The following is a 12,691-nucleotide window of genomic DNA, read 5'->3' as shown; positions in this document are numbered from 1 at the left end:
AGTCAGCAAATACCCAGTATAATGTCCTTGCTCCTGCTCACCCAGTCGATATGAGTCTCTTGCCTTATACAGCTCTGTGAAGCTTCCCTCTATTAGACTAGGTACTGTTTGATTCATGAATTGCTGAATAAAAGCTTACTAGATCAGTAAACTGTTTGTGGAAATATTTTCTTTCAATAACCCAGGTGGAAATAACCAAAACTGCCTTAGACTCAAATATGGAAGCAAGTTAATGTAATTTATTTTTAGTAATTGAAGATAATCCTGGCTCTGTCTGCTTTATGGAATCACTGGTGTCTTATGGACAGTTTTCAACCAATTTTCATTATTAAAAATGTTCATTGTAACAGACAAGGCAAGCTCTTCTCTAACATTTTCCCACAAATAATGCTGACAAAATGCCATCTTTCTGGAACATTTAAAAAACAACTATCTTCAGATGTAATATGTCATATTCCACATTTCTGACCTCTCTTTTGATTATAGAGCCATTTGTAATGCAATGACTGTCTCAACTAAACAACATGACAGATAGCATTAATTCAAATGTCATCATATCTTCACCAAGAAAATAAAGCATGGTGATTAGCCCTTTTAGCTTTCAGAATCAACTTTCGCAAAAGCATCATGTTTCCCCTCCATTAAAAAGTAATTTTCTATCCCTGCATAAGAATGAAGTTTAGTCCTTCTTTCAGTCAGATGATAAATGCCCTTAATTAGAAATGCTAATAACTGAACTTTTCCCCTCAGACCTATTAGTTATGCTGACACATAGATGCTTCATAACGAAACTTTTTGGCCAAATCTATATCCACAATATCTCTGTATCTCTTTTATATATTAGACTAAGAACAGATAAAGAATAATGTATTTAATTTGTGCTCTGATTAATTTCCCACCCCCAAATTAAATGCAATCATGCGCACACAGCCCAACTGACTCATTGTATGTACGTGTACATGTGTATCATGGATATTATATATTCTTAGTAAAATATATAACATTTGTTTTGCACTTTATAAAACCTTTAGATATACATTTCCTGATTTGATGAGAATATCAACCCTTTGATTTCAAATGTATGAATATTCTTATTTCGCAAGCTGTTTTAATGGCTGAAAACCACAAGTTTTTTTAATAAGTGAATTTTTATTTTTTTTTAAGATTTTATTTATTTATTTGACAGACAGAGATCACAAGTAAGCAGAGAGGCAGGCGGAGAGAGAGGAGGAAGCAGGCTCCCTGCTAAGCAGAGAGCCGGATGCGGGGCTCAATCCCAGGACCCTGGGATCAAGACCCGAGCCGAAGGAAGAGGCCTCAACCCACTGAGCCACCCAGGTGCCCCAATAAGTGAATTTTTAATATTAAAATAACATTTAATTCAAAGAGAAGAAATTCTTATGAACATGGTCTATACAAAACATATAACAAGTAAATAAGCTAATATGTGGGAAGCAATGAGTAATGGACTAGAAATGTTCTCCCTGCCCAGGTTTATCAGTTTTGAATCCTGTTTTCACTGAAAAACAGCTGGTAACAGGTAAGCCAAGTTGCTTACCTTCTCTGATACTCAGGGCTTTTGTTTTTCTTTTAATTCTTAAATTGGAATAATAGTATCTAATTTACAGGGCTGGTAAGAGATTAAATGAGACGATATTGTATAAATTCTGGCACATACAAGCACTCAGTATGCACAGAACGGATAGCACCTAAAGTTTACGACTTTACGGGGCACCTGGGTGGCTCAGTGGGTTAAGCCGCTGCCTTCGGCTCGGGTCATGGTCTCAGGGTCCTGGGATCGAGTCCCACATCGGGCTCTCTGCTTGGCAAGAAGCCTGCTTCCCTCTCTCTCTCTGCCTGCCTCTCCATCTACTTGTGATCTCTCTCTGTCAAATAAATAAATAAAAAATCTTAAAAAAAAAAAAAAAAGTTTACGACTTTCCATGTTGTCTCTACCCCAGTGTTTCCCTAAGAACTAAACTTCTGAATCTATCTACCTGACATCTCCACTGTTTATCTCACATCAAAAATATACTATATCCAAAAAATAGTTCTTGATAATTTATCCTAAAATTCTTCTCTGCCCATCTCCAAATTTCCAAGGCAAATATTCTAGGACTCCTGTTGGACTTCTCTTTTCCTTACTTCCCATGCCTCCAATCTTATTTTCAAGTACCACTGGCTCAATCTTTCTTTCTTTCTTCTTCTTCTTTTTTTTTTTTTAAGATTTTATTTATTTATTTGACAGAGAAAGACCTAGTGAGAGGGAACACAAGCCGGGGGAACGGGAGAGGGAGAAGCAGGGAGCCCAACATGGGGCTGGATCCCAGGACCCTGGGATCATGACTTGAGCCAAAGGTAGATGCTTAACAACTGAGCTACCCAGGCACACCGCTCCGCAACTGGCTCAATCTTTAAAATGGATAAGATATTTCATTCCTTCATCCCACCTCCACATTGCCACCTAATTTTAAACAGTATTGTCTCTCTCAAGGATTGTTGTCATGGTCTTTTAAACACCATCTCTACTTTTGCTCTTGTTCTTCAGCACCACACTACCACAAAGCCAGATCTCTTCTCCACAAAGCCAGATCTTTCCAAAGTCCCCTATCACTCCCTGTTCAAAACCCTAATAAGGCTTCACCCCTCTTTTTGAACAAAATTAAGGTTCTTTACCCTGCCCTAAAATGTTCATGTGATCTAGCTTCTACCTACCTCATCCTCCCAGACTTTCTCTTTTTCACTCCAGTCCAGCCAGCCGGGACCTTCTGCAGTTCCTTGGGTGTGGTCAGTTGATCCCTGTCTCAGGGCTAATTCATCTGCAAGCAACATGATTTCCCTAGATCTTCCATTTCACTTTCCTGACTATACAACCAAAAATAGTACCTCCAGTTCCTCACTCTTTGGCCACTTAACCTGCTCTATTTAACTTCATAGCATCTCATATCACTTCTGGTCTATTTATTACATTTTGTTTTTTGTCTATCTTTGAGAACAGAAATCTTCACTTTTCACCATTGTATTTCCCATAGTTAGAAAAGCTGGAAGAGACTGCACAAATATTTTCTGACAAAATAATATCAAGATACTTGTCATACATTAATTGTAGTCCATAAAAGCATAAGTGTCTCATTGACTATACTCAGAATTCACTTACAAGGTCTATTAAATCAGCCTCATGGTTTGATTTTAATAAATGCAAAATGACAACTGGCAGGGATAATTGGTAATATTATCATCTTCTGCCTAGAAAGCCTCATGAATTTTTTCTTCTATCTTCTCCTACTTAGCAATTTAATTTGAGCAATGGCTAAATTTAAACCTATTTTCAAAAGATCAATATTGAAATTACTGATTCTAAGTTATCTGACTTCACTTAAACATATATTGAAACATTAATTTATTTAGGAAAAAAACAACAGTTAAACATTTTATTCATTAGGAGGATACAGTGAACAGCATATAAGAGAAGTTTTCTTAAAATAGTGTTTTTGGAAATCTATGTTATGCAGAGAGTCAGTCCTGCTTCATATACACAGTAGATGTGAGCAAGAACTCAGTTGAGAGGCAGAAATCCTTGATACTGTTCTTAACTCTGTCACTCTTGGTCTTCAAGTTCTAGCAAATTGCCTATTTTTCCAGGCCTCAATTTTCTTATCTCAAATATAAAGAAAATGGACTGACTCATCTCCAAGAAGTGTTTTGGTTATAAAATTATCATTTTAGGTTAGGTTTCTCTAATCTGGAAGCTTTTCATAGGCAGTTCTCTTTCAAAATCCTTCCATATTACACACTGAATTGTAACTAACATCCCCCTATTGTCATATCGCCTTGTTTTACTGACTTCTCACACACTAATGCAGTTCCCTGAAAGAGTGGTGGCAGATATTAATGATTCACAGATTCAAAATTTACAGGTGAAGGCAGAAGATCATCTTGAATTAAATATATTTGAGATATATATTGAGAAAATATTTGAGATATATATATATTTGATATAAATATAAATATAAATATATATAAATAAATATATATATATCAAATATATATATATTATATATATATATATCAAAGAGACCTGGAAAAATTACTTGCATCAATGCATGTCTATTGGGATGGTTTATCTGAACACCAAAATTTCCATAACAAAACTCAAAACAAGTGAACTTTTTCATATTACAGTTATGTGAAGAGTCATAGGCTTTTATTATTAAGCCATGTGAAACTAAATACCATATGTGTGATATAGTTTTTGTAGCTAAAAAGGTGCTTTGAGTATTTGAGAGATACGGAAGGCTCACCCTTTCTTGTTTTGGGAAGCCCACATACAAAAGAATTGCCAAATGGTAACACTTCAAAAGCACATGGTTTCTTCTTATGCAGATTTTGAATTAGTGAATCAAATTAAGAAAAGGTAGGTGGCATAGCGCAGGGTAGGACAAGTCCTACCTAGAAACAACTGACAGATAACAGAATTGAATAAGATCCAAAAGGTTCAGGGGAAAGTCATGAGAACATAGTTCAAACAGTATTTTAACTATTTGAAACTGAATTAAAGCCATAAAATGCTTCAGTGGGTCCTTACATATGACTGTAATTTATCACATCACACTAAACACTCCAGAGCCTTAAACACTTGTGCTGTTTTTCAAAGAAGAGGTCAGTTTGAATGACCACAGCCAATGTAGCAAAAACTTCTGGAATTTCAGCCATGAGTTTAAAAAGACTGACGCTTTTCCTTTTAGTAGGCCCTCTGAAAAATCTGCAAGCAATAAATATACAAGAATAAACTGAAACTATGGTGAATAAGCATGAAATAATAGTTGCATGTTAAAATAACAGAATGGTGATTGCTTACTAATTATCATCATTTTTTACTCATTAAATTAGTTTTTCATTCACCAAATTTTATTAAGTACTTTATGTCACAGGTTCTGTTCTGGGTGGTTCTGGCAATTCATTTCTTAACATGACTTAGGAAATTTCCATTCTACTGGAAGAAGGATAACTATTGATGGGGTAAACAAAATGCACATACTCATGTATCATATATAAGCATATAGTTTCATACAATAATTAATATTAAGACAAAATCACAACAAGGTTAAGTGATAGTGACACTGGAGAAAGGGAATTATATTAGATTGGTGATCAGATAAATTGTTTCTGAGAAGTTGACATCTCACCTAGATGTAACAACAAAATGACCAAGATATGAATGTGTCTGACCTTTTTTTTTTTTTTTTAAAGATTTTATTTATTTATTTGACAGAGAGAGATCACAAGTAGACGGAGAGGCAGGCAGAGAGAGAGAGAGAGGGAAGCAGGCTTCTCGCTGAGCAGAGAGCCCGATGTGGGACTCGATCCCAGGACCCTGAGATCATGACCTGAGCCGAAGGCAGCGGCTTAACCCACTGAGCCACCCAGGTGCCCAAGAATGTGTCTGACCTTTAAAAAAAAAAACAAAAAAGCTAGCTTAGAGTAGAACACTCCAGATAAAGAGAAGTACATGTGCACAGAGGAAAAGACAGGACATGGTTGGCATTTTTAATAAATTAAAAGAGGTCAGATTAACTGGCATTAAATTTGCAATAAATGTTTGACAAGAACTCTCCAGAAGCAAGTCACCAGACTGGTAGCATTTGCTGATTTCTATGGGCAAATATTCCCCACAGGCCGATTTCAACCCATCAGCATGACAACACTGAATGCAGAGTTGGGAGGTGACCATGGCTGAGTCTGCCCAGGGCTGAGCACCCGATGAAGGTGGCAGTGGGTCGGGAAGAATGAAGTCAGATAGGTGGACAGACGCCAGGTCATTTAATGCCATGGGTCAACGATGAGAAATTCAGGCTTTATTCTTAGAAACCACTGAAGGGTTTTAAGCAAGCGATGGGGCATGATGATCTAATTTATAGTTTCAAAGTTCATGAGCTGCTTGTTAGGGAATGTACTTTGGGAAGGAAAGTTAGGAAGTTAGGGAGCTATTATATTAGCCCTGGCTTAGACCAAGTGGTGGTAATGCACAGGAAGAAAAGTGGATAAATTTAGGACATTTTTTGATATATTTTAGGGCAGAGTCTACTCGTCAATGGACTTGTTCAATGTGGGATAGAGAGAAAGAGGAACAAGGAATCATAACAACAATTAGGAAACTGGATATGGAGCAATTTATGGAGGGTAGAGAGGTGGTCAGAATCAAAAAGCTTTATTTGGCTTTTCTGGGCTTGCAAATGTCCAGCAAACATGCTGACTAATAGTAAACACTAAAGTAAGTCATTCTCTTATTTATTTCTGCCAATAAGCTTTTCGTGTAGAAATTAGCACATTCATTTTATCGATAGGAACACAAAGGTAAACTTATGCAAGCTTACATAGCTAGGAAATGGCAGAGGAAAGATTTGAACCCCAGTTTAACTACAAAATTATCGATTTACCTTAGGATATACTTCCGTTTTGCAAATTAATTCTCTGACTTAATGTTTTAAATATATTGCTCTAGGTTCCCTGATAATTCTGTGAAACTTGCTATATTTTAAAATCATATTATTTTATTTATTGAACATGTACGAAGGAAAACTCCTCTAAGGAAGGCTACTTGGGAATAGAATGCCAAACCATGTGAAGGGCACTAACTGCTTTAGAGCTAGCTGCCATCTTAGAAGGAACCACATAGTGATGGGTTCTCTGTAGGACCTTCATTACTGTGAGGAGGAAAAATTGAAATTTTAGCTCCAAAAAGTTGAAATTTTAGCTTCAAAAAGTTTGTACTTGAGAGGAACCTAGATGGCTCAATTGGTCAAACATCTGTCTTCAGCTCAGGTCATGATCTCAGGGTCCTGGGATCGAGCCCCACATGGGCTCCCTCCTCAGCAGGGCATCAGCTTCTCCCTCTGCCTCAGCCTCTCCTCTCTGCTCATACTCTCTCAAACATATTAATAAAATCTTTAAAAAAAAGTACTTGGTACAGTACATATTTCTGGAAAAAATAACAAGAAGAAATACAGAATGAAGGGGGATGTTTACATTTTTAATTATAGTTAAAATTATATATATATAGTTTAATTATATATATAGTTTAATTATAGTTAAATACAATATTATTTTTATTAAGTTATAGTCTTAACCCATTCGACTACCATTTAATAATTTAATTCTATAGGAAAAAATGAGGTAAAATTATTACACTCTGTTCTGGTTTTGTTATTTAGCAATGTAACCTTCAGCTCCACGATAGTGTGGTTGTAGCTCATTTTAAGCAGTAGACAGGAGTAGTTAGAGTTTCCAGATGTGCTACTTTATAACTGTGCTGTCAGTAAATAAAATATAATGGGAGTGGAATGCTAATATTTTCTCCAAAAAAATATTCAAAGATTTAAAGGTTTGCTGATAAAAATAAATAAATAAAAATGAATAAGTAAACCCTGCTTATTCAATTATTGCCATATTGCCAAAGTTGACCCATCTTTGGGTTGCCATCAGGTAAGAATTTTTAAAAAGCAAAGGAAAATGATTTGTGACCTAGAATAAAGCTGTCAAACTTTTTTTCTTATTTAGAATACTTTGATATTTTCCTGGTCCTTAGAACACTGCAAATTTGAGAATAACATGGCATCTGGGATCTAAAATCTGCCATATTTTTCTGAATTTTCTCATGTCACCTACCAATTTGACTTTTAAATCAAAGCAGTGAATCTGTATTTTAAATCCTGTGTCAGAAACTTCATTGTTGGAATACACGATTAAATGGCAGATTCTGAAGCCTGGTATCTCAAACTCACATTCTTCCATAAAAGTGGTTTATTTGTGTTACCCAAAGTATGCAAATGAATAGAACATAAAATCATAGTCACATAATAGCTTTAATGACTTTAAAATAATTTAGTCCTTTCCTACACAATTTCTGATTGTTTTCTACATAATCTGTATTAAGTGATCTTCAGATACCTAACTGAATAATTCTCCATTAGCCTCAGACAGATCAGTCCATTGCAGAGCAGCTCAAAAAAAATAGGGGGAAAAAAAAAAAAACTCTCATAAACAAATCTATGCTTCGGGACAAAGTTCAATCAATTCTCTTATTTCTAGGGATGCCAAAACACTGGATCTCATTCGTGGCTCCCATCATGCTCCCTAACACCATATTTAAGGGTCTGAATGACAAAATTTCAAATACCTTAATTTTACTGATAATCTGAATTTCTGTAATTCATAATTCTGTATTTCAGTATTGGGCAGAATCAACATACACTTGGTCTTCACATTTCTCATTTAATAGCAATAATCCTTCATAGAAATTAGAGTTATACTTCTATTATTTGTCCTTACATTAAGAATCCTAGGTCCCTATCTTTCCTCAGGCTCAAGGTTCGTGGCACCAGGAACTCACATAGTCTGGCTCCGTGGAACCAGCTTGATTCCTGCACAGTCTGCACATTTAGAATAATGTTCTATTTATCTCCTCTTCGTGAAAGTTCCTCCTAACAGGGTCATTCACCCATGTCTATTAGAAGAAAACACTTTTAGCTCTATCATTTCAGGCTTCCTTTTTCTTTCTTTCTTTCTTTCTTTCTTTCTTTCTTTCTTTCTTTCTTTTTCTTTTTTGTTTTTCCCCCTAATGAAATGTCACTTCCATATTGTCATTTTGGTGGAGAAACAGCATTATAAGTAGTGGTTAAGTTTGCTGCTCAGTCCACAAAATCCTCCTTGATAATGATTTGGCTGAACTACAGTTTTAAAAATCTGTGGTCTCCTTGAATGGCGAAACACTTACTATATAATATAGTCTTTGGAAGCTTGAAAAGAAGTCTCTGCTACAAATAAAAAAACTTTCTAAAGTAGTAAAGTATAAAATGAACCTTAATGTGAGCTGCAATTTCTAAAAAATGTTTTTTAAACTAACGCATCCATACATCTTTTAATAAGAATAGTTATGTAGTGAGGGACAAGGCAAATATTTCTAAGAACCTTAAAGTACTTAAAGTGTATTAATTACAATTCTTATTAAAATCATCATCTACACACTATGATAGACATATTTAGTGATTTAACATAAGTTATATCAATCAAACCTCATAATAGACTACTTTATAGTTAATTATCCCCATGTTACTGAAGAAGGCACTGAGATTGAGAAGGATGATCCATCTTGCCCGAATCACAAAGAAAATTATGACAGAACCAGAATTCAAACAGAGATAAATTCAAATTAAAAGCTTTTATCATTATATCATATAGATTATAACTGGGCTTGCTTAGCAAATAAAATAATTTTGGAAATCGATATTACTTTTTTCAAATTTTACTTTACCTACACACTAGAAACACAGTATACTCTGAACTTGAAAGTCAGTTACATTGACTGAGGTCTGAACCATACTCTGCCACAAAGCTGTGTAATCCTGAGCAAATTATTTTTTTAAAGATTTTATTTATTTATTTATCAAAGAGAGAGAGAAGCAGAGGGAGAGGCAGATTCCCTGCTGAGCAAAGAGCCTGATGTGGGATTCTATCCCCAGACCCTGGGATCATAACCTAAGACCAAGGCAGATACTTAACCAACTGACCACCCAGTCACCCCCTTAACAAATTAGGTAACCACTCTGAGATTGGGTTTACTCTAAATAAACTCAAAAATAACACATTAAGTCCTTGAGATGATAAAGAAAAGTGATGTGTAGAAATGAGTTAATGTCTATAAAAGCTGATATACTGCATGACATAGATGGCCATATATCAAAAAAACAAACAAACATTCTTTTCCTCTTCACAATATCATCTACCTTCTGACTGCATAGACACACAAAAATAATTGAAATTCTCAGAATTATGTGGTTGAAAACAGGCACTCTTGTCTACACGATTACATTCCTTCTCTCTCATGCCTTTTGACTTAGAATGTTCCAAAGTACAAATCTTCTGATGGAGAACTTGTGGGCTGTGCCTGTCCATCCCAAATCACCCTGCACTGCACGCCTAACTCTCACAATCACATCCTCCTTCCCACCTGGGGATGACTTCCGTGTAACACACCTCTGTGCAGCAAGTTTTATAATGACTGATGCTTTAGCCAACTAGATTTCTGGTCCTGGTTTATCCTCCCCCACTTCACCTCAACAAAAGCCATGTTTTCCTGCATGCCTAGAATTGACCACCCATTTTCAGTACTAACTGGAGAGGGAAGCTAAGACTGGGATATTTTAGAAAACACATTGCTTCTAAATATCTGAATACCAGTTTCTACTCAGTTTCATCCTCCCTTCTTTCCAAGCAACTCTTGAAATACTGGATTGATATGAATAATGTGGTAGTGGCTGCATTTTTTTTTATATGCAGACGCTTACCCTTTGTGCCTACTAACCATGAAGCATAAAATACTGCCTACACACATAATAAACTCGGTTTAAGATCAACTTGGTTTAAGCTTTATGTGGTTATCACACCATATTCTGTTCATCATTCCTCAGAATTGTATAGTTTACATAAAATGTAACATGGTGATTCACACATATCAAAAAAAAAAAAAAGTACAGAGAATATTGTTCTCTCTGTAGGTGTCAGATAATTACATTCCCAAAAGCAAATAGCAAATAATATATGAGCCCCACAATTAATAATCAGCAACACTATCATTTGAATACTAAACATAAATCTATTAGGACTTATAACCTCAAAATCTCTTGCTTTCTTATAAGTGATGACATGAAACAATATATTGTATACTCCAGAATTGGTCATATATAACAAAAATATTAGTAAATCATATTCATCAAAAATATTTCAGCAACAGTAAAAAATAGCTCATTTGTAAACTCACAATTGTTCTTCTGTATCAGTATCCACACATCTACGTAATTATATAAATACATATAATATTCATGAATACATATATACATAAACACACACATAATTATACATAATTTTAGGCATTTAAAGTTCTAACAAATGTGTCTTAGCTTAAAACAACTTCAACAAAATTTTACACTATGTCAACATTATCAAATTCTTTAATACTTAAATAATAAGTTGTGACTATATTTTTTAAAGATTTCTGTATTTTTTTGAGGGGGAGGGCAGAGAGAGAGGGAGAGAGAAACCCAAGCAGACTCCATGCTGAGCATGGAGCCTGATGCGGGGCTTGATCTTATGATCCCAAAATCAAGTGCCCCAAGTTGTGACTATTCTTATAAATGAATGTTTTATAGGACAATGTTTCATAATTCATTAATACTCCTGGAAATCAATGACTAATTAATCCATTCAATTATTTATTCATCAGATAAGCAATATATACTTTCTTCAAGGCCTAAAGTTTCTTGGACAAATTTTTAATTATTTCAACTTTGAATTAGAAGTTTCAGTATGCAGGGTGCCCAGGTGGCTCGGAGGGTTAAGCCTCTGCCTTCAGCTCAGGCCATGATTCCAGGGTCTTGGGATCAAGTCCCATATTGGGGTCTCTGCTCGGCAGGAAGCCTGCTTCTCCCTCTCCCACTCCCCCTGCTTGTATTCCCTCTATCGCTGTGTCTCTCTCTGTCAAATAAATAAATAAAATCTTTTAAAAAAAAGTTTCAGTATGCAAAACAAAATAATAATAAATCTTTTTTAATAGGTTATATTTTGTACTACCTACTCTGAAAATTTGCATAATTACTACTTCTAGACACTAAAAGCTAACTAACATATCTTGTTTTTCATTATTTCTAGTCCATTACACTGCTAACTGAATGAGAATGTTGGGCTCTCATTGATATTCTTTTTTGGAGCTCTGTGGGGCTTCATCAAATGCCTATTATAGCTACTTACAAAACCTAGAGTACTAATGATATAAAATTCTGTACTCACTCTATTATCTCTAGACTAGTTAGAACCATCTGGATATTTTCAAATCTTAAAATATTTGAAATGCCTTATAGCTCAAGTGGTAGAGTATCAGGTCATCCTCAAAGGTACTCAGATGGCTTTCCCAGCAAGGATGCATCTTGTCTTACAGGAATAGAGCTCTGTACTCAAGCCCTTACCACTACTTATTTATACACAAATTTGACAAAGTGATATAGTGCTATAAATCATATAAATATAATCAGAGTTCCAAGGATTAGCACAATTCAACAAATATTTAATTTCATGGTAGACAAACAAACTCTCATCATATTGTGAATAGATTCTTCACAACCAGGTAAGATTTACCTGAATCTGTAGCTGTGATCATCAAGACAAAGTACTCCTTTGTTTCGCGATCCAAACTCTGTATTACTCGAAGTTCTCCACTAGCTGAGAGAGTAAAAGCATTGTCTTCATTACCACCAAACAGAACATACGAGAGTTTGCTATTAGAACCTTGATCATCATCTCTTGCAACTACCTATAAGAGAGAATAAGACATCCCAGGAATGTGAGTAAAACTAATACCAGGTCTACCACAAAGTAAAATGTGCCATTAAAAATAATGAGTTCGAGGCCTAAAAAGGCTCCAAAGACACTCTTTAAAATTTCAAGTAAGAAATAAAAATGGTACAGGGTAAATATGTGTTATTCATGTAAAAATATGAATAAAATCAAAGCATAGTATTTTTGGAAGGTTTCACACAAATTTTTGACAGCAATTTCATCTAGGTAGTTGGATTTGTAAAAAGGGAAGTGAGAACAATGTTTGTAATAAAGTTTTCAAGCTTTTACATAATTTTATTTTCTC

General features: G+C 35.1%; 1 protein-coding gene across 2 annotated transcripts in view; it reads right to left on the bottom strand.

Moving 5' to 3' along the window:
• The window catches only part of FAT4 (FAT atypical cadherin 4), a 180,133-nt gene that overhangs the window by 64,208 nt on the left and 103,234 nt on the right, over positions 1-12,691 (bottom strand). For both annotated transcript variants that reach the window (XM_047718390.1, XM_047718389.1), the window contains one exon: positions 12,187-12,361. In XM_047718390.1, the coding sequence (XP_047574346.1) occupies positions 12,187-12,361 (175 nt within the window). The remainder of the gene's footprint in view (positions 1-12,186; positions 12,362-12,691) is intronic.

Source organism: Lutra lutra, chromosome 2, assembly GCF_902655055.1.
Source record: "Lutra lutra chromosome 2, mLutLut1.2, whole genome shotgun sequence".
Classification (NCBI taxonomy): Eukaryota; Metazoa; Chordata; class Mammalia; order Carnivora; family Mustelidae; genus Lutra; species Lutra lutra.
The sequence above is the reverse complement of the archived record's forward strand: the minus strand, read 5'-3'. Positions and strand labels throughout refer to the sequence as shown.